This window comes from Carettochelys insculpta, chromosome 4 (assembly GCF_033958435.1).
Source record: "Carettochelys insculpta isolate YL-2023 chromosome 4, ASM3395843v1, whole genome shotgun sequence".
NCBI lineage: Eukaryota > Metazoa > Chordata > Testudines > Carettochelyidae > Carettochelys > Carettochelys insculpta.
In genome coordinates this window covers 47,284,948-47,308,421 of record NC_134140.1, presented here as the reverse complement: position 1 = coordinate 47,308,421, position 23,474 = coordinate 47,284,948, and the positions used below count along the sequence as shown (strand labels likewise).

The following is a 23,474-nucleotide window of genomic DNA, read 5'->3' as shown; positions in this document are numbered from 1 at the left end:
CTCTGCGACTCCCGCTCCCCCTCCCGCCGAGTCCCGGGTGAGGAGAAAAGGCGCGCGCGCGCTCCCCTGCTCCTGCCCCCTTCCCTCCGCCCCCTTCCCAGCCTCGCGCGGCTGGGGCTTCGCTCCGCCTCGCGCCCAAGCACTCCGGAGCGGCTCCTCCTCGCGCGCCGCTGCAGTCTGGCTGCTCGGCTCCGAGTTTGCCCATCGTCGGCATCCTCCTCTCCGGAGACCGGCGCGCGCGGGGTGGGGGGGACGCCCCCTCGCCCTCCCCTTCTCGGAGCGCCTCCTGCCAGTGCTCCCAGGTAGGGACCCCGGTGCCTCCCCTTCGGCTTTGGGAGAGATGCACAAGCGGGGAAGGGGGGGGGGTCCGACATTGCTCCCTCCCTTAACCTCAGGCGAGAGGAGCCCCCCGCGAGGCACTAGCGCCTGGTATTCTGCAACTTTGCACCGCGCCGGGGCTGCTCCCGTTTGCTTTTTGACGGGAGTCTCTGGCCATGTTTTTAAGCCGCTGTCCAACGTGTGCAGTGTTGGGCAGCGCCTGCCGGGGTTGGTTCACAGTCATGCCACTGAACCTCTGCAAACGGGCATGGGGATTGTTTTGGCGGGGAGGGGGTTGCGGTGTATTGTGGCGGACGGAGGAACGGTTCAGAACTGATTATTTGTTGGGTCTTGTCGGGGCTCTGTGTTACAGAAAAAAGAAGCATCTGATGCATTGGCTCGCATGCCACTTTTGATTATGCGTTACATGCGTGTACAAAGCAGGAGCCTTGCAGAAGATGGAGCTATAAGTTGCGAGTAGGGGAAAGTGCTGCAGGAATCCAATGGTTTCCCCTCTCCACTGAAGTGACATGTTTTTCCTTTGGCTAAGTTGAACGCGTTGGTTGGTGAAGACTCACTGGCTCTGAGCGGGTCTGTATTTTTCTTGCATGGTTAGGTTGTGAACAGAGCAGCAATGAAGAGGGAACTGACGTTCTGCAAGATGCAGTTGGTGCTTCTCGTTTTATCCGTGTGGGTGCCAGTCAGGTGAGCAAAACGTTTCTTATTGCTGTTCGGTAGAAAGGCATATTGTGTTTCGATCTGTCATAGTCTTTTCCTGTAAGGGTGATAAGTGCTGCGGGGGGCGGGGTACAATTTCGTGAAAAGTCTTGGTTGGGTGTCTTTCGTACAATATTTGTTAGATTCTAGATCAAGTTCAGTGACAGAAGGATACATTGTTCTGGGCACACTGTAAAGTTAAAGTCTCTGTCTTAAACAATTTGCTACAAGCATGGCTTGATGTTTTTAATTCAATCGTTTGAAAAACAACCAACCTCCCCCCCAAAAAAAACCCAAACCAAAACCACCCTTTTATTTTCTTTGTAACATCTGAGCTGTAAGAGATATGTTGGAATCAGTATGTCACTGTGGCCAGCTTACATCGAAAGCTAATCAGGTAAAACAGTAGCGTGGGCAAAGTAATAGGCTGTTGTGAAGTCAAATAGCAAACTACAATTTGTAAACAATGTTGGCATTTTTGAACACAGACTCGTTCCCCCACCCCAGAGTTTTTTTTATTTTTTTTTTCAACACAGCAGACACCAGAAATGATATTTAAGCTTTAAACCTCTAGGTGGAGATAGCATACAACTTCACGATCTATATAATAAAAGAATAGCTTGGTTGATCAATCAATTTTTTAATATTGTTGTTTAGAGATCTCAATTTCTGAAGTGACAACATACCAGAAAACAATTTAAATGTAATTAGTTTAATGTTGCCTACACTCCCTGAACATGCAATTAATTGTGATTTATAACTACATTTTACTTGCTTCAATTGTGGCTGCAGTGGTTTTTCTGGGTAATAGGATTTTCAAAATCATCAGGGTCTCATTTGGCTGAAAAAATCTCTGCATTTATTTTGGTCTAGTACAGTTACCTTGTGGTTTTCTCTCAGTGAGTAGATCTAGATAATTTTTTTTAAAAAATGTGATGTGTCTTACTTTGTATCCAAACATGGTGCAGTATTAGTTAAGTCACGCTGGGCCCAATCCTGTAATCCCTTGCTCACACAAGTAACCCCATTGATACCAAAAAGACAATTTCCTTAATTAAGGACCTTCCTTGTGAATAAATCTTGTGTGATTACTTTCTAAATTGCTATAACTATTTACACTGGGGGTTTCAATCACACCTTGACTTCAAAAACTATCCTGATTTTCCAAGAGATATATAAAAGGCAGATGTTCATAGTATTGAGATATTGGTGAAGAAAAAACAACAATAGTTCTAAATAAGATCAAAGGCTGTGTGGAAATTTACATGTGACATTTTGGTATTTAGTTTGTAAATGAACTGATTATGCTTGTTTATAAGGGTAGTATCTTGGAAACCATGGGCTGTAACAATTTACATTTAAATACTTCCTCCAGGATGATAATTGTAGGGTGAAAGGAAAATCATTTCTTTGTTAATTTTAGGTTGTTTTGTCATTAATTATAAATATGTCACTTGATTGCTTTTGCTGTAGATCAGACAAAATGTGTTAATTTTACGTAGTGCAAATTGAGTCATAATTCCTTGATCAGCATTGCTGTTACAGAAGATCAGCACATACAAAAAATTAAAAATCTGAAAGACAAAAATACTTCAGATTTTTGAAAAAATAGTATAAACTGGTAATATATCTAACATGATGTTTTACTGCCCAAATGCTTTACCCTGCTATTAAATAAAGATGGTGTTCTGCTATCATTTATTCACATAAATGATGCTTAACATTTGGTTACACAAGAGCATTCCCATATGAAGGCTCTATATAGGAGGAAGATCCAAGGAATGGAAAGCTGTGGTTCGGCTTTCCAGACCTAGGCAATATGTTGAGTACCATTGTTAACTGGACAGCAGAATCACATTTGATTGGATTTATGGCTGTTTTACAAGACAAGATGTTTAATGGAGGATAGGTATCTTTCTTCACCAAGGAAACCTGACACATTTGGATGGGGTAAAATCCTAAATAAACCTAACTTTTACAAGATGTGGCTGGATCTGGCAAAACCTAGGGAAATACTCTTGTCATTTGAAATACAAGAATTCTTTCTAAGTACCAGCTTTTAGGCTGTTTGCAGATCTTGCTCAGCTTGCTTTCTACTGTCAGCCTCATTGTGCCCACCCCCTATGTACTGACATCAGAGGACTCCCTGGGCATGATCAGTGTTTTCCCTCACATACTTCTGCTCATCTACGTTATATGGCCATTGGGTGGAGGCATAACCAAAGTATCTGTTCAAGAGATAGTGTATGTGGGGGCACAAGGGAATAAGTCAGGGCTCTAAGGAGATAGTTTTCTGTTGTAAGGGTGTCAATCCATGAATAATGACCAGTGGCAGCATATAGCATTTTTTTTAAATAGTTTTGCACCCGAACAACCCCATTTTCAGTTGAGTTCATTTACTGTATTTTTAACATGGGTTATTAGGAAATGAAGTATTTGAGAATTTAGTTTTGTTTCTTAGAATCACATTTTCAAACCATTTGTTTAATATATAATTTTTCTATATGTATACACTTACACTACATAGAACGTATTTTTTCGTGTTTTCTGACTTGACATTTTTGTAAGGAAAAAGTGGCATGATTAGGATAATGAGGATGATTAGAGGCTAACAACTGACTAATTCAAAAGCTAAATGATAACAATAGTTGCATATTCAATGTACATAAACATATATTTTAGTTTGAAAAATGTAAAATTTTGTTTTAGATCAGTGCTGGCTGACTCCCTAGAAGATGAAGCTAAGAATAACATCACCATCTTTACTAGAATACTTGATAGACTTCTGGATGGTTATGATAATCGTCTTAGACCTGGACTAGGAGGTAACAAAACATTAAAACTTGATTTTTTAAATAAAAGTAAGATTCTATGTTGCATTATTTCTTTAAACAAATATATATTTCCCTTAAGAACTCTTTTTTCTGATGATTTGATACTGCTGCTAAATCATTTGATTCCATGCTTACCTGATTTGCAAGAAGTAATGGAACAATAAATGAATAATGAAAATAAAATCTCAAACATTTATACACAGTATTACGCTTTTTAAAAAAGAAAAAAGTCTGGTGGTTATAAAACTGAAATAGGGTATGGATAAAGTCATTTTCTTCTATGTAGATAGAACTCCTTTGGCATTAGTTGTTTTTATCGTGAGATCTCTGAGGCACAGGTTGGTTTGATAGCTCATTCCTTTGCACGTTCCAAACCCTTATGAATGTCCATGCAAAATCTGGGTGACTAACATTTCCTTGCAATTGAACGAGTGTATGATAAACACAGAATATTATGCCAGGTCATGCACGCGCATGGATACAGTGATCATGTGACACTGTTTGAGGCAGAATTCTCATGCCATTGAAATTGGTGGGAATATTATCATTGACTTTGTTGGGACAAGGATTTGGCCTGTAAAGATCATGACTCCAGGCATCTTACCCTTCCTTCTTCTTTTTCAAGCATCCAAATAATAGGCTGGAGGGAGGAGTTAGGGGTGCTGTAGTGTCCTGGTTGTATGTGATTTTCAAAACGTATACTTATCTTATTTGCATTTTAATTTTGAAACTGAATTCCAATAAAGGAAAATTATCCAAATGGCAAACTTTAAGAAATTTAAATGAATTCAGAAGACGGACAGTTTTGAAAGCAGGGCTTTCTTTTGAAGGAACCCCATATATGTGGCTATTTTGCATTTTGAAAGCAGCACTTTCGACACAGCGAGGGGCTTCCATTATGCAAAGGAGGCACTGAATATTCATATCAACCCCTCATTAGCATTTTTGATCTGCTGCATTTACAAGCCCCTGCCAAAAGGGATGGGTAGTGTAAACGCAGCCCCTGAGAACCCATTTCTTCTCCCATTCATTTCAGGAAAGGGTCTGCTTAAGCTCCTCTTGAAATCAATGGAAATATACTTTGTCCTGACTGGTAGCTCCCCTGGTATGCCAGTTTGGAAAGCCTTGGCTAGCATATGGCCAGTAAAAAGCGGCACACACTACCTATACCTCTGTCATTACACATTAATCCTGACATGGAATCCCTTTTAATACCAGTTCTGTCCCCTCTTCAGTAGATATTTGCAAATACATTGTTTTATATTTTAAATGTCTTTATATGTAGATGCTCATACAATGAAAAGTACAATGCAGTAACTGGATTTATGTTCATGTATAGCGATTGCTTGAAAGGAGATACTATTTCTTTGAAGAATTATTGATCCTTTCTTAACCATTATGACGTAGTAAGAACAGATTGCTATGCAGATGATGTATAGAAATACCGTATCAGAAAATTGAATTTAATTTGCAGCTGTTAAAAATCTTTTTATTGCAAAAGTGGTGGAAAAATTCTCTGCCTTTATACAGAAAGGAATGTGCTAATTAATGAAAACAGTCAGCAGTTGCTTTGCATATGGAGCCTTGAATTAAGAAAATTGGAATTAAATATTTATGCTATTAAAAGCATGAATTCAGGGAATGCAAACTCTGTATTTTTATCTTTCTTATGTATTTACAATTTTGAAAGTAAATTTTTCTGAATATCTTTAAGAAGAAAATGCCCAAACCTCCCAGGTAATTAATGCATGCATGGTGAGCATGGAAATAAAGGGATTAACATCTGTTCAGTATTGACATACATGCCATTAACCAATACAGAGCATGTGTGAAATGAAAGTGTGTCATGCATAATGAAGCAATAATGATTCATGTTATATGATAATTTTAGACTGATGTCTGCTAGACTATTGGTAATTTAAAAAAAAATCTGTTACATATCAAAAGCCTGGTCCTATAAACAGGCAATTTAATATTTCTACAGAATTGCATATTGTACAAATTGCATAGCCTTTTCTTCTTATGCTTTCTTATTAAGGTTTCCTGTGGTGAAAATTTGAGAACATTGTTTACTGAAGTTTGTTTTTTCTGAATTGCTTGCTACGTAGATATTGGTAGGTTGTAATTGTGTCTACTCCATAACTTTGCCTGGACATTAATCTTGGCATAATTTAGAACTACCTGGACTAGACGCTAATCTCAGATAACCTGTCTGAATCTGAAGCAACTCAGTTGAAGTAATTAGAATATTTACTTTAGTGTAACAGGTTACATTAGTGTAATTTACATCAGAACCTGGCCTAACTTATACTATGACATAACTATCAAACACCTTTTGAAAGGGAAACCCAACGTACCTGTTGCTAATTGTTTATGTGATGCATTTTCAAAAGTGTCACTGAATTTTCTCTGGTATACTTAGGGAATTAAGGAGTTCAATAAAAATGAATATCTTCATGCTGAATGTTGAAATGGGTAATGTTTGTTTAGCACTACGTGTTTTTAGCTGATCGTTGAAAAATAAAATGCAATACAAGGAAACTTTTCTAATCACTTCACATACTGTCCAAGGGTTTGTGTAATCTTTAGCTATATGAAAGTCTCTTTGAGTCCCTCTTCCTAAATTTTGGGAGAAGTTCAGAAACTTATAATATCAAACTTTTAAAGAAATTATGTGTCTTTGTCCACTACGTCAGTTGATCTTTTTAAGAATTATGTACTGTTGGTGCAAAGCTTTTGTAAAACTCATAGTTTTGGTTACTGGAGGCCCATCCTGACAACAGGGGTCCTCAAGTTGGGTGTATTGCTACTATGGAGATTTATGCAGCAAAGAGGGTGTAGCCATGAGAGGTGATAGGGAGACAGTGTCTTGCCTGTTGGGCCATAGGCAGAAGTTCTGGCAGCTCTCAGGCTATTCTTAAACTTGTTCCTGTGGAACAGCCTGTCATGGAGTAGCCCAGGGATGGGATTGAGCCTGCCAGAATGGTGGATTAAATCCACTTTATACCCCTTCTGCTGAGTTTTGCATGACATTCTTTGGTGGCAGCTACGGAAGTGGGCCAGATTACCTCATCCAAAGTATGTTGTTTACTTAAACTTCATTGTTCTTTACACTCTTCTGTTGGGACATCAGGGTTACGGCAAATGTTTCTTTAAAACAATAAATACACAGGTAGTTTTTGAAGTGCTACAGGACTGCTCTTTTTGTTTTGTGAAGATACAGATGAACACAGCTACCTCTCTGTAACAAATAAATGTATTGTGTGATATTTTGCTTGAAGTTAGAACAAATTTTAACTTATACCATCTAAACATTTAGATGGTTTGCATTTTTTTGTTCTGTTTATGGGCAAAATCCCCTATTCCATGCAGAAGTTTTCTTCTATACTTTTGCTATAAGCATCTAAAAGGAATTAAGGAGAAGATCCATTCAGACTAAGCCACAGTAGGAAAACATGGATCCAGGTGAATTTTTTTTTAATTTGTATTTCATAAGTGATATTTCAAATTTTGTCCTTGAATGTATGTCCGGAATCTTTCTCAATAGAACTTAAGAAAAAATGGCCACTGGTGACATCCAAAAGCTTTGTCTACTTTATCTAACTTGATTTCTTCTGTTGTGTATTGGGACCAAAAGTTATATATGGACTTTTTCTCCAAGATCATTTATCGATTTGGATCTTCTTCTCTGGGAGAAACTAGCTCAGGGGGTATAGGATAAGGTACACATATTGCACATGCTTAATTTTGTGTGTTTGAACACAAGAGGTATCTGTATGAAGAAGGTAAAGAAATGGAGTTATTTTAATTTTGTTTCCAATTTAAAGAAAGCTGTCTCAAGGGTCATCCTTTTGATCTCTTTGAACAGTTCCTGGAGTCCTGGTCTATTCTGGGGCTCTGAGGCACTACCATGACACGGATAGCAAACAACAATGATAGTACCAACTGTATTTTCTAAATATAATATAAAACAACAAAAGCAGGATGTGCTTATTTTCTTATTAGGACTATTTTTATTTTGGCATCGTTCTGACTTACTAGTAGAAGGGTGGGGGACAGAATATAGCTCCAGATTTTAATCTGTGGCAGGTGAAAGTGTAATACTTTTGACAGCTTCAGTCCTTAAATGTGGACCAAGTATATAGAAGGGAAAAGATGAAACTACTTGAAGGAGGAAGAAAATCAGTCACTAGTATACTAATGACAAGATGGAAGAACTGCATTGAATTTGAGAGGACTGGAGAAGTCTAGAGAGCAGACAACCTGCTCTCGTGGGTAGTCTTTGTCCAGGACATAGTATTATTGTGAAGAAGCCTGAGGTAGTCTGGCAGATGAAAAGTGGACCAAGCAATGTATTTTGTTTAGCACCCACAATAACATGGGGTACTATAAAGTGCTGAGTGCCCTTGGTTCCTAGTAAAGTCAATAATAGGGTTCAGCATCTTTCGGAGGATGCACAGTATTTCCTGGCATCGTTCCACAAAGGAGCTACTATCTGATACAAAAGTTGGGAGTAAGAAGTAAGTAGTGGCACTGAGTGGCGGGGTCCAGTGGCATTTAAAAAAGGGATCATCAACACCTTGTAAGAAGGGCTTTGGTAGCCTCCTTGATGAACAAAACCAACCAAACCAAAATCAAACAACAAACCCTGTTCTTTTGCTCACCACGCAGGCCAAAAACAAACACCCCAAACTCAACCCTTCACAAGTATCTTTGAGGCAAATTCTTTCTGTGCTCCTCTTTGTGCATTTTCCTGTCTCTTCCCACTTCAAAATATCAAATTCCATACAGTCTCTTTGGGAAAATACCCACCTTTCCCCTTCATCTAAAATTCCAGCATTTGCTCCATTTCACCCCCCACTCCATTTGTCTGTGACCTCAGTTCCATCTCCCTCTATTCACTGTCCCTAACACCAGTTCCATTGTTGCCTTTGCCCCTTCCCATATACCATTTCACATACACAGCTTTCTATCCTGTTCTGTTCAGTGTGTTTTATTATATTGTACTCATTACTCTAGCATATGAGTGCCTTCCAGTAATTCACAAAGCAGGGTGACTAACATCTGTCCTGTGTGTGTTCTTTCATCCTCCCCTTAAGGAATTCCACTGCACGTACTACTTTCCTTAGGGCTTTCAGGTGTTTCTGTTGTTATTTATGGGGGATTTTGTTTGTTTGTTTGATAGATTTCATTATACCAACCAATCAATCTGATCTGGGATGGAGGAAGCAGAACTATCTCAGGGAGGCATCCTGGCTGGACATGAGGATGGTTCCAACCCACCCCATCACAGCCTTGCCGCTCAGCTTGCATTCATGCAAATGCAGTGATGTTGGAAATAGTGGTGGCCTGAAGCAGATCTGCTGCTCCTGGTGAAGGGCATACCAGTGATCCTCTCCAGGAGAGACGCCGTTATTTCTTCACCTTCTTTAACACATGATCCAGTCTCAGCACACTAAAGTGTTGCTCTCAATAATAACAGCTTTGTCGTGTGTGTGCAGCGTGCAGTTATGTTGTATGTAGCAACTTCAAATGTTTTGCAGCAATATTTTGTTTGCATTATGTAGCCAGTAGTTTTAGTTCCTCGTTCATTTATTGTGTGGTGTTATGATGGTTACAGCATTATTAACGGTGTGTCAGTTAGAGTTAATCTGTAGGATTATAAAAATACAAGACAGTTTCTCCCAGTGTTGAACTATGTGTTACACAGGAGTAAGGCAAGCTAAGGTGCAAAAACCTGTAGGCTAAAGCCTGCAGCACTTTAGCTCAGCTATTATTAGACCTTGGAGAAAAGAAATGATGGAAATAGTGACTAGAAAATAACCCAGTGCCCTCAGATTATGGGAAAAGTAGTACTAAGTGGTAACTGTGCAAAAAAAAAAATTACCCAAAAGATGAATATTCAGTCATAAAAATACTGTAAACCAATATCAGTCTCTAATATGTGCCTTAACCCCAGGATAAAAGTTTAGTGTCAGTGCTCGTGAGAGTAAAGGGAACTCACACAACCGATAGAAAAGTGGGATTCCTTAAGTTTCTAGGGCACACAGATCCATGAGAGAGAAGAGGGTTGACACTTCTTTGGAAGCGTACAGAATTTTGAGATAAACCAATGATGGGCCACGTGCGTGCTGCATGTGGTCCATTGGGAGTTGATATGTGACCCACAAGACATTTTGTTGACCGTTATCTGTGTGCAGGGTTGCCAGATTCCACTGGTTTCTGTCAATGTAGGTTTTTAGCCCTACCAGTATTATTAAAGTGACGTACATAAAGCAAGGGCATGTGAAGTGAGGTGTGTGCTAATAGCACACAACATTGATTGTTCCAGCCCTCTGCATCCAAGCAAAGCACTGCTATGATTCAGTCAGCACATCCTAGGAATTCTAGGAAAGTAAGCAAGGTGAGCAAGACTGTCCTATGCCAGGAGACCATCTCGGTTATGACAATCTTGCAGCCACTGAGATGAAAGAGGAACACTCTTGTGGCCCGCCTACTAGCCTATGTTGCCCAGCTCTGGAGTAGACAATCACATTAAAAAAGGGAATGCCCAGAAATGGGGAAAATGAACTTCCCATTGGAGACTCCAACAGAAACCATCCCTCTGGTGCTAATCAATCCAGGAGAGACCCATCAGACCCTAATGCTATTGTTAAGGATGTGAGTATGTTTCTAAGCTTGTGCATACATCTGTAGAATTTTTATATGCCTGGGTAATCATCACTTTAATAAAACTTGGAAAAGAGAGAGACCTTGTGTTTGTGTATGTACAAGTAGCAGAGGTGACTTTCACTTTTTTATACTTGAAACTGTGGCCCCAGAGCTGAATCCACAATATTGTAACACCACATTACAAAAGTTACTTTGAATAAAAGGCTAGTTATTGTAATTGATTTTATGCGCTGTGGTAGCACTCAAAGATTCCAATCAGGAGAATAGATGAAGAGGCAGTTTATGGTGGTATTGACGTAACAAACCACAATAGAGGTTAATTGTTCATTCAGGTCAGTAAATGGTGCTTAGTGATTAGGCACAACAGAGAGACTGAAAAGTGGAAACGGTACATGGGTCAAACAGGATTAAACAGGTACATGGGTACATGGATTAAACAGGTGACAAATTAAGGATGATAGTATTTTCAGATACTTATCTGACAACATCAAAATGAAACAGCTAATATGATGAGTTGATTTATTCATTTTTTAGAAAAGAAATGACCTTACTGGATTCTAATGATCAGTCAGTCTCAAACATAGCTATGGAAGATATATTAGATAAGCTACTATGTAGGTGTGTAATTCACTAATTTATTAGATCGGAACAACAGACAACAAATCTGAATTAAAATAGTAAATTATTTAATTGTTTTTAATTATAAGAATCAGCTTTAATATATCAAGATAAATTCTGCTGCAACTGTGTGCCTGAGGAATATCTTTAATTGGACCAAGTTTTGTTGGTGAAAGAGACAAATTCAGAGTCATTCATGTTTCTGGAGAAGATTTCTGCATCTCAAAAGCATCACATTTTCAGCAAGAAAAAGTGGTGGAATAAAAGATATAGCTTCACCCACACTGTCTTCCTAATTTCTTGGGACAAACATGGCTACAACAATACTGCAAAGATAAATCCTCACTTGCATTTTTTTTTAAAAAGTCCTCTTTTCAGACTGATACATAAATGAAATTAACTAGCAAGAAAAGGAATGTATTTTATATTTATTCCCAAAAATATTTTTTATATTTCAAAACCTTTTGAAAGCAGATTTCTGAAAATGTGAGTTTGTTGATAAATCCTGATCCTGCTTTACTGTTTCCATTAATGCTTCACAGAAGTGAGCCTTTGGATGTAAATTCTACTCTAGCATGCCACATATATCAGACACTTACACTGAAAGCAGGTATTTTAGTAAAATGTACTTGAAATCAGCATTGTCTGATTTGGAATATTATATGCAATATGGACCACAAATTATTCTAGGAAAGTTATTCTTTGGACCAATATTTGTCATTGGCTACATATGTGCAATTTCTGTTGAAGTTAAACAGTTATGTTCATATGTCACAGAATTTGGCAGTTTAGGTGAAATGATGTGTGCCTTATAGCCATTCAGGTCAAGCTGTTGTATGTAAAAAATGCTAAGTAAAATCGTTACATATTTATTAAGGCTGTCCATTATCAGTTAATGCCAACAATTAACTAAAAAAAATGCCTTAATCACCAGTTGAATTGCACTGTTAAACGGTAGAATACCATTTGAAATGTATTAAATATTTTGGATATTTTCTGTTTTCAAATATATTGATTTCAATTACAACAGTATTCGTGCTGTGACAGTGATAAACCAAAGGAATCATCAGTTCATCTCTGACAAGTTCTATAGTGCAATCTCTTTATCAGAGATGATTAGAAATTCCTGAGCTCCTTTTTGGAGCTTTGTAGAGAGGAAAAGCAAGGTAAACTGTAAAAGAGGAGACGTAGAAATTTAGTGGTAGGGTAATTTATATATGCCCCATCACAAAATTTTCTCTCTTTTACATATTTATATTTTTGAAATGTGATCCTGCTCTGTTATCTGATCACGCCTGCATAGGACTTCCTGGTCTTTTTAAACTGTATAATGCTCTTCCCTTCAGCTGAATAACAAAGGTCTGGGAACTTTTCTGTTTTACAGAATGACTTCTCAGAAATAGATGATTGTTTTTATGGATGAGATGCATAGCCTGAATTATTTAAACAGGTAGTGCCTATATTTCTGGGTCTCTTGTGTTGACAGCCAGTTGCTTCTGTTGTACATCTTTTGCTTTGCCTTAAATGCACCCAGATTCTACTCCCTGAGACAGCAAATTTCCACAGTACTTTTTGCCTGGAGATAAAAAGTAGTAGATCTTCATCCATTTCCATCATGTCTAGTATCTGAGCCTTTCAGCAGAGCTGGAGACGGTTGGTGGGTGGGGAAGGATTTATCTTAGAGACGTGAAAGAAAAAACAGAGGTTGGTTGTTCTGCTTCAGCATCCATCAAATGTTCTAGAAGTTTCCTCCTGGCCCACCATTTAGCGGGCAATATAGGAACCTTTTTATCCTCACTATTTGTGTGTCATTAAAGTTGCTTCATAGTTTGTAGGATTAGACATCTGTGGGTGAAACATAAGTAAGTGGCTGTAATAAGGAGTAAAAAACAGTGAAAAGGGGAGAGGAGAGAGTCTTGGATTCAGAGTTGTTTTGATGATAGCCCAGTATCAAGTTGAGAACATGTCATAGTATTTCACTGCCACCCATACTGGTGTCCACATGGCTAATCAAGTGCAGAAGGATGAGCTTCTTTCTGCTCGCTTAAACTTGAGCATAACTCAGCTTTTCCAAGGGAACCCCATTCTACATATGTTTTCTCAAAAAACAGACATGCCAATTCATTTAATGGGGCTTACTCCAAAATTAAGTGCATCTTAAGCATAATGAGTCTCAGCTGTTTTGGTAACTTGATGTAAATCAGTAATTTTTATTTTGATGTTTCAGTCAAACTGTGAAACAATAGAACACAAATATAAATTTATGATAGGTATTGTTGGATATTTTCAGATACATTGGTTTCATTTACAACACAATATAAAATGTCCACTGCTCACTATGAATTATGTTGATTGAATATTTTATTGTAATAAAATAAAATATATAGTATTTTTCAATTCACTTCATGTAAGTTGTGTGATTCATGGGGTTGTAGTTATCCTGAAACTCTTCAAGTGCACTTGAATGTAGCGAATAGTATTCATTTGATGCTGGTGGAGTAGCCATAGCACAAGAATGGTAGGCAAAAGCAGGTTTAGCATGCAGATGGCACTGCAAAGTACCTTGGTGCTATTGGGATTCAACTTTGCAATAGCTACGAATAACCATTTATTTTTAGTCACAGAACTATCTGGAAGTTTTTTCAAAAAATCTTCCCATTCAAAAGACGTGAACTCTGTTTTGCTTCTTTCCTCCATTAACTTTTTTCTGATATTTACTTGTTCCAGATCATTAGGGAAAAAAACAAAACAAAACAGGAGGACTGTGCCAATGTTCATCATCATCATCATCATCATCATCAACAACCACTATGTGCTCAGCACCCGTCAGTGTTCAGTGCCTCCCTCACTATTTCCTTCTATTTTTCCCTGTCCAGTGAGGAGTGGTTTAGTTTCTGTAGACTGGCTCCACGCCAGTCTACTGTATCATCTATCCATTCTCTGTGGGGTCTTCCTCTCCTATTCGAACCATCCGTTATTCATGCTACTGTGGCCAAGCGATAAAGTACAGTAAGTGAAGAGGGTCAAAACAGAGTTGTGCGATTAACTCTCATTTTAAAAATGCCTTAATTTATTTTGCATTAGCTATGATTAACTAACAGCCCTAATAGTAAAACTTCTAATTCTTATAGGAGAGAATATCAAATAGATTCTAATGCAGAAACCCAATCACTAAGTTATTAACAACAGGTGGCTTGCTACAGATGGTCTTCTCTAATTTTTTAAGTGTGTTTATTAAAATACTCCAGATCAAGACTAACTTACTGTGCTTCCACCTTCCATGATACAGGATTTGCTGTTAGGTTGACAAATAGAATCAAAGGCTCTCTAGTTTTCTGGGAGATTTTGAAATTGCTCTGCTTCAGCATCCTCTTCTGAAATTCTGTTTTGTAATGTCTTACAACATTTCTGATTAAAACAAAACTAATATTTTTGAGCCTCCTATTTCAGCAGTACATTGTCAGTGTCCCATTGTCACAAAAGCCGTACTTAACAAAGACACTTAGTTTTTCTACTCTGTTATCAGTAGTGTCTATATTTAAGTACTGATCTAAGAAGGGAGAATAAAGCTGTGCATGCAATTTTAATCCACCCTTCACTGTAATAAAATAATCTGCCTGAAAAGATCATATGCTCTATCATTTGCAGCGGTTTCATAAGCAGGTGTTCTCGTGTTGTCTTCAGGAGAAACTTTCAGCCATTCTACAGATGCTTTATTCATGGAAGGGCTGCTTAGAAATATAATGGCAGGAGACTTGGACTCTTGCTGACCTCTGACAACATGTGAGGGCTTATCACAGAGCAAGCATGACCTTTGGCTTCCCAGAGAGTTTAATTCTGGTGCCGTGAACCTCAAAAGCCCCATTGATTGCACATTTCATAGCAGATTATAGATAAGGATGGGGAGAAAGAAAAGGTTGTTCTCTAAGGGTCTCCTTCAAAGCCCATTGATGGAGCCTCCACCCACACACTGATACCAGTAGGGTCCTTCACTGCACTTGGATGCTGGACAAGCAGGTCTGAGTGCTGAGGTTAGCCTTGTTCAGATGTGAACAGCTGCACTGCAAAGCCTTACCCATGTTACTGTGTTCTGTCTGGTGGTGTACTTGCCCATGTATATTGCTAGGATTTTGGGGGGTGGAGGGCATAATCCATGGTTCTTTGTGCTGGAGTAAACTGAGCCATCCTGATTCTTCACCAGTGAATTGTGGGAGACCTTGAGACTAATGCTGGGCATGTGGGAAGGACTGTCTGAACTTGTGTGATTTAGCCTGTGTTTTCACTGCCAAGTAGGTAGCTTATCCCTCTGAGTGACAGTAGTAATCTCCATTTGTGGTACTAGCCTGAATTGAAAGCACCACTAAATTTGGCTGAAAGCATTTTGTGTTGGGATGGGAGGACAATGAAGTGCAACAGCTGAGTGAGAGATGAGGTTAATTCTGCCAGGAAGACATACCTTAAGACAGGCAGACCTCAACTTATTGACTGACTAGAAGGAAATATCAGGAGCTTGAAGCCAATCCAGAATTGGATAGGACACAAATGCAGAGTACCAGTGTGGGGGTGATATGCTTTTTGTCAGTCTGTTACCTTGTACGTGGAACTTGATGAAGTTTCTGTCTAAAATGGTCAGTCAGTTAAGTGAGATCATATTGCTTCAGTCCAGCCTGGAGGTGAAGGTATGGTCTGCACCTGAAAGGAAGGGGCATTTGGCTTATGAAGAAGGGGAAAACACCACCAAAACGGTAACGAGTCTATTTGGAGGGGTAATTGTAATGGTGAGGCCAGAAGAATTTTGAGACTGTGCATCAGGCACCCATTGACTGAAGTAATAAGTAGAGAGGAATTTACAAACATAGCACTCTTCCCCTAAGAGAGATTCCACAGTCAGGGAAGAATCAGGTACCCACAGCCCTTCAAAAAGATGTCTGATGGGACCATTTCATTACTTTCTAGCATAGCTTATTTAAATACCTTTTTAATAGGCTCCTGCTTCTGTGTTCAGGGAGTCAGTGTTTTATGGTAACAGCAAAGGCACAATGGGTCCTGAGGTGCAAAGATCTAAATTTAGTGATCAGGAAATGCTACATCCTTGACAGACCACTGAGGTGTTAGACCAGGAATGTGCTCAAAGAGATGCTACTGTAGTGACTGATAAGGGTGCTTCTGACTGGCACATATCAAGATTTCCAGAATCAAGCATTAAAAACAAAACAAAACATATAACCATTTTGTGTATTAATTTCAAACTTGAAATGCTGTTTTTATTTCCAGTATATAAACCACTTTTTCCTGGATGTGCATTATGGTATCATTCCAAGTAATCTTGAAAAGGTTGAGGAAGACATCCCCAGATGGGAATGATAGACAAGGTGAGGGAGGCAAAATATTTTATTGAGCCAATTTCTGTTAGTGAGACAATATTTCAAACTTACACGGAGCTCTTCTTCAGATCTGGGAAACATATTCAAGTGTGTCACACCTAAAAACAATCTGTTCCACCTTGTAGTTAGGTGTGATACATGGAGTATGTTTCCTACACCTGAAAAAGTGCTGTGTAAGCTTCAACAGCTGTCTCACGAACAGTAGTTGGTTCAATAAAACTTATTACCTTATTCCACCTTCTCTAATATCCTGGGACAGACCACAGCATAACAGAGTAGGAAAAGGTGTTTGCTGCTCAAACAGCATTGATTCTAAGTGACCCACATCAGTCCCTCCTCCACCTCTGTTTCAGCCATCTGCTATCATGCCACCCACAGGCTGTCCCCCGCACACTCTCTCATACCATGGACAGTGCTGACAGCCCTTGGGCTATCCAACCCCTTTTAGTTTTACGTTATGCCCATCCTATTGATCTAAATATTATAATACTCTGATTAATAACTCAGTCCTGGTTATTATATGCACACTCTTCAGATCATAGGGGAAGGTGTAATGGCTCAATAGGTGAGGCTGAATGCTAAAAGGCTTGCTTCTTATTTGATAAATGTAGGTTTGGCTCACTGCATAGCACCTTTTTCACACCAAATCAATAAGCTTTACTTCAGTCTTGTGATGGTCAGACTATCTCAATACAATCAGACATTTTAGAGCCAAAATCTAATCTCCTTTCAGCTTCCAATTTAAATCTCCAGTGGACTTTTTTACATAACTTCTGACTAAAAATAAACAAGTAGAAGATGACATAACTCAATAGTTAATCTTTATATTCTTTAATTATCATTTTGGAACAAGATTCATATATGCAACATATATTCTGTTTTCCTTGTTTGTTTGCTTAGCTTTTGCACCGTGCATGTGGGTAAAATGCATGTGTTCTGTTATGAAAATGTGGGGAGTGTTTCACCTTCTTTTCTTTTAGCCAAAAGTGAGCTTTATTGAGAGCTAATTAGTTTTATCTTCAGGTCATAGAATCGGAGGTTCCATCCACTTTTAGTATACTAAAGAGGTAATCAAGTCCAGTCCTGGCACTCGTTGCAACACCAGACACCATCTAGACCAGAGGTCAAAGGTCTAGACCTTTCCAAGGCGGAGTGCTGAAATTTGACCTTCTGACCTCTATGTATGGTCCAAGTGCTGGTGATACTTTTTAAAGTCACTATTAGTTGTACTTACAACTGCTTTGTTAATAAATAAAGATGCAGAGCTTTACCGTTTAGGTGGTGGTTAGTAGCATTAGCTGGTCGTTTGTTAATCCACAGGCAGCATGGCTTTGAGCAAGCTGCATGGGGGAGGAGAGGGCTGAGTTCCCACTTCACGTGCTAATGAAAATCAGCTCGCGTGTCACTCTTGGTACCGGGGCAGGGGTTGCTAATCCCGATCTAGACCATCCCTGGCAGGTGTTTGTCCAACCTGCTCTTAAAATCTCTAATGAAGACGATTGCAGAGGACCCCAAGACTATTTATTTCAGTGGTTAACCACCCTGACAGGAAGTCTTTCTGAATGTCCAGTCTAAACCTTCCTTGCTGCGATTTAAGCCCATTGCGTCTTGTCCTTTCATCAGAAATTAAGGAGAATAATGTTTCTCCCTCTTGCGTGTAACAATCTTTTAGGTTCTTGAAAGCTGTTACGTCCTCTCTGTCTTCTCTTTCCACACTAAACAAGTCCATTTCTTTCAAGCTTCCCTGATAGGTCATATTTTCTAGATCTTTTATAATTTTTGTTGCTTTTTTCTGGAACCTCTCCAATTTGTCCATATCTTTGCTGAAATGTGTCATCCAGAACAGGACACAATACTCCAGTTGAGGCCTAATCAGCGCAAAGTACAGTCGAAAAACTACTTCTCATGTCTTGCTTGTATCACTCTTGTTTAATACATCCCAGAATCATGCTCACTTTTTCTTTCAACAGTGTCACATAATTGACTCATATTTAGAGTGTAGTTCACTGGGACCTCTAGCTATCTTCCTGCAGTACTCCTTCCTAGGCAGTCATTTCCCATTTTAGATGTGTACAAGTGATTGTTCCTTCCGAAGTGGAGTACTTTACATTTGTTCTTATTGAATTTCATCCTTTTGGTGTCAGACCATTTCTCCAGGTGTCCGGATCATTTGAAATTGTAATCCCATCCTCTAAAGCATTTGCGACCTGTCTCACTTGGTATCATTCACAAATTTTTGAAATGTGTTCTCTATATTGGGTGGGCAAGATATGCCTGCCAAGCCTTTTAATCCAGCCCATGACCACCCTGCCAGAACCCTCAGGTAGGGAGCAGCCTCAGGGCTCAGAATGGAATGCTGCTCCATCTGCCTGTCTGCATGGATGTGGGAGGGGAAGCTTTGCTCTCTTTCTGGGTCCCCAGCCCAAACTTTCAGCTCCCATTGGCTGGGTCTGGCTAATGGAAGCTGAGAGACTGGGATAGGAACAGTGCATTGACGCTGCCCCCTTCCTCCCACAGCACAGAGAAGCACATGGAATGGTTGGCAGCTCTGAGATCTGGAGCTATGTAAGGCAAGGAGCCTGCCTGAGGGTTCTGCTGGTCTGCTGGCTACGAGATTCATAGATAAGCACCTCCTGGCCAGACCCTGCCTGTGGCACCCATCTCCCCACACACTTCAACTCCCTGCCCTAAGTCACCACCCAAACCCTCTGCGCCCTCTCTGCCCCAGTTCACAACTCCTTCTCAAACTTTGTACTCCCTCCTTCACCCCTCCTGCAGGCCAGAATTCTCTCCTGTACCATACATCCTCCCAGACCTTGCACTCCCATCTCCTGCCCCAGGTCACTCCTTCATCTGAACTCCCTCTCAGACTCCATATGTTCTGCTGCACCTCACTACTGTCCCTGATTTCCTTTTCTGCACCCAACCTCTGTCCAAATGCCACACCTCCTTCCTAGTAAAGTTTGGCCCTTTAATCACTTTCCAACATCTTGGACTGTCCCGCCCCCTTCCTTAAAAATTGCCCACCCTTCTTAATGCCATTTTCTAAAACACTAACAAAGATATTGTACAGACCCAGAACTGATCTCTGCAGGGGCCCACTCAATATGCCCTTCTACCTTGACTATGAATCACCTGATGATTATTCTATGGGAATTGTTTTCCAGCCAGTCACACCCCCACCTTTCATTAGTGCCATCTAGGTTTTATTTCCCTATTTTCCTTATGACCTGAAGGACAAGGAAGTGCCTCAGAGTAGCTGGTCTATGTGGCTAGATGAGACTCAGCACATCTGGATCTGAGCAAGGGAGTCCAATCCAGTCAATATAAAAGGCTGATCGTAGTTGTATGTCCCTATGTTTATGAGAAGATCGTAAGACAGTATAGAAAGCCTTCTAAAGTCAAGATATACAACATCTATCACTTCCCCATCTCCTTCCACAATGACCAGCACCCTTATCTCCTGTGATAATGTTTCCGCAAAGTGGTTCAATATATGTAAATGTTTGTTATAGGTTCATCAGTCTGTATATTTCAAGGCCAGAAGTTGCTATTGTAATAATTTCATCTGACCTTCTGTATAACACAGGCCCTAGAACTCACCCTAAAATTCCTAGAGAAGATCTTTTAGACACAAACAAAAATATATACAACAAAAAATCTTGACTTCAAAATAGCCAGTGATGGTGAATTCTCCCTGACCCTTAAGAAACTGTTCCAATGGTTAATTAGTCTCACTGATAACAATTTATGCTTTTCAATCTCACAAACGGGTAGAAATAGAACCCATTATCAAATATTTATTTTCCATGTACATATTTACATACCATAGTCAAGCCACCCTTTAATCTTCTCTTTGTTAAGCTAAATTGCCACAATAGGTTTCCTAAGCTCCACCAATGTACCTCTTCACAAAAGCCAATCCTGACTTCTGGAAGAGTCAGAGTAACAAGATTGAACAAGCACTGTGCTTAACAATAGAACACCAGTGTTATCTAACCTGTGCAAATCTAGGAGTAGACTCAGATAGGCAAAAATAGCACATTTTTACTGTAGAATTCCTTTTGCAGATGCAAGCATTAGCCTTTAAATTTGCCTCCATAATTTTGAAATGGGCAAAGATGGGTGTTAACAATTTGATTGAACGTATAAATCAGTTAGTCTGAGATTCAGATATCCACATTTCGGTCTAAAATTAATTTTTCATTTACAGATTTTGTTAATGCTTTCAATTTATAAAAATGAAGACCTGATCTCATCTCAGCTGAAAATATATCCCCAAAATGGCTCCTGGATTTGGTTTTTATGACACATTAAAAAGGATGTTAATAGTTAAGGACATTTTTTGCAAAGCTATTTTATAATATATTTCCTTTTAGACAAAAATTCTCACTCATTCAAGTGTTGAATCTACTGGTAATTGGGGGTTTGCAATACAATAGATGCACCGCAAAATATCATATATCTTTTCCCACTATGTTAGAAAAAATCTGTCCATTCTCAGAGTAGAGTTTCTAACTATTTTTCAATCAAAATCCTCTGTCAAGGATGAGTTGATAAACAAATAGGGCAGATCATTGTAGAAAAATCCTCTTCTGAGGTGATTTATATGTCCCTGTCCATGAGCCGTGGTGTCTGTGTGGTTGCCCTGCATCCTGACCAAACAGCCCTTAAGCTAAGCATTTAAAATTTATAATCTGCTTTACCAGCAGTGGTGACATATTTCCCTCACAAACCACATCAAAATTAGATAAATTGTAAAATATATTTACTGTCAAAATGGTGTTTAGATACACAAAATGGCCGCTGGAAAATGACAGTTGCAATTAATATTCGGCGGGCTATGAATATGTATGAAGTTATGGTTTGAAATGTTTCAAACTGATTGGTCAATTTAGAATCCTTATACATATGTAGTAGTCAAATGCCCCTTTGATACATTGTGGCACTGAGGAGGACCTAGCAGGCAGAAGTTGTCAAACAGGTCCACCCAGGCTGCATATATTCAGGAGAGCAGCCCTGCTTGGGGCATTCCGGACCAGACCTCGGAGGAGAGCAGACAAAGAAGAAAGAAGACTACAGAGAAGGACTGAGCTAAGAGCTGGACTGAGCCTGTAGCCGAACATCGCTGGCGGAAGAGCCGAAGCTGACCTGCGTGTCAGTCATTGCTCGCTAGCCGCCATGGGCCGACGAAGAACAGAAGAGTTCCAGCCAGAAAACCAGAAGAGCTCCAGTCTACAAAGAGCAAAAAATCACTAGTAAGGCTCCGGTTCTTTTATCCGGAGGGTTTGCCTGGCAGACTGCACCGCCTAAACAACGGTGCCCTGCACGGGGAAACCGCAGCAGCGACCCTGCCCTTCCAGTCACCGACCCTAGCTCAGGCCGGTGTCTGAAATATCACGGTCGTTCCTAAAAAACACAGGAGGTTTTTGTTAACCAAGCCGGTTTTTCCTCCTGGCTCTCTTTTTCTTCCTCCTTTACTATCTGACCTGACGCGGCTGCCGTACAAGCGCGCCGTGAGGGTCATAACTTCCTAGCTCGAAGAGAACTACAGGCCCAGCGCCTGGATTACAGAGCAGGAATAAGAAGGTATTTGTGGTCTGGGTTTAAAGTCAATATAAGTAATTAGGTGAGCAGTTAATGTCTTTATATAGTTTTGTAACAGAGAGTGGATTGGGACTTCCCCAAGTCCATGATCTGCGTCTTGTATTTTGTACCCCTTGTCTCTTTGTAAAGGCACAGGAGGCCAATGCTATTGGTCTAGCCTAAAACTATTACATGCACACAGAAGAATAGTTAGGCAAACTGCTTTATAATTATAATCCAGAGCTATAAGCTCCCCCCTATTTAGGAGGGTAGAGTGGTCAGGGATAACCCTATAAAGGGAAAACCCTGGTGTTCTTAGTAACCCTTTAAGGGTAATCAAGGTTCTGCAATAAAGGGCTACCATAGCAAGGTGGTCGAAATAGGCAGTACCTTTTTGAGGGGATAACCTTTAACTAGGAAAACCCCACCATTTAACTAAGGGGATAACCTCTCAGAAGGAAACCCCGCATATACTGGGCTCTCCCCTGCTTGGCCAGCAGGGCAACCCACTTAACTAGAGAACTGACATAGCTTAGCGCAGGCAAATTCTTATTCTAAGTAAGATCTGCTCCCCGCGGTAGTCGGCCAAGGGTTGAGCAACCTGGTGAACCTCAGGAAGATCCAGGAATAAATAAATACAATATTCAGCTCTAAAGTTATCCTTTCCATTTTACAGCACGCATCAAAGGCTGCACGGCCCGTCCCGGAAGCGCAGTAAGTAGCTAAGGGGTTAGATAGCAGTGCTGTTATAGCAGTTACCTATTGTTTAAGGCTATAAGCCAATTAGTATTTAAATCCTGTGCTTATTTCAGAAAAACAAGGGTCCATACATTTTGTGTCACCTAGCTTACCATAATCCACACTTTTACTTTGTTAAATAAACCCTTTCTCCCTGTTTGAATCTAACACCTTGTCCGTATTTCTTCCTTGGGTAAACACACCGCAGCAGCGCAGTTCACACACCCTGAAACCCCATTGTGATTAGACCCACCGTAGATGGCGAGCAGGGTCGCGGGGTAAAATCCTGGGAGCATTGGTAAGGACTCAGTTTTAGTCCAGTCCATTGCTCTGGTGTGACTGACTTAGCCTAATCAATATTCAAATTTATTCTTACGTCACTCACATCCTCGATAATCATCAATGATGTTAGTTGGTGTAGCTTGATTTTGAAAACAATGGAGTTCGACTGATTTACCACTATTGAGGTTCTGGCTAATTAAATTATAACTCAGAGAGTTGTTTTACTGGTCTTTGCAGTTGAACTTGACTGAGTATGTCTTATGTGATTGTGGATTTTTTCCCACGTCTTTTGTTAATAGTGTGCCCCTGGATGCGTCAATATAGG

At 39.8% G+C, this 23,474-nt stretch overlaps 1 protein-coding gene across 1 annotated transcript in view; it reads left to right on the top strand.

The window, feature by feature from the left end:
- The first annotated feature begins 219 nt into the window (after positions 1-219).
- The window catches only part of GABRA2 (gamma-aminobutyric acid type A receptor subunit alpha2), a 73,537-nt gene continuing 50,282 nt past the window's right edge, over positions 220-23,474 (top strand). Inside the window, exons 1-3 of the mRNA XM_074991800.1 lie at positions 220-302; positions 935-1,023; positions 3,745-3,860. Coding sequence (XP_074847901.1) covers positions 953-1,023; positions 3,745-3,860 — 187 coding nt within the window. The 5' untranslated portion in view covers positions 220-302; positions 935-952. The remainder of the gene's footprint in view (positions 303-934; positions 1,024-3,744; positions 3,861-23,474) is intronic.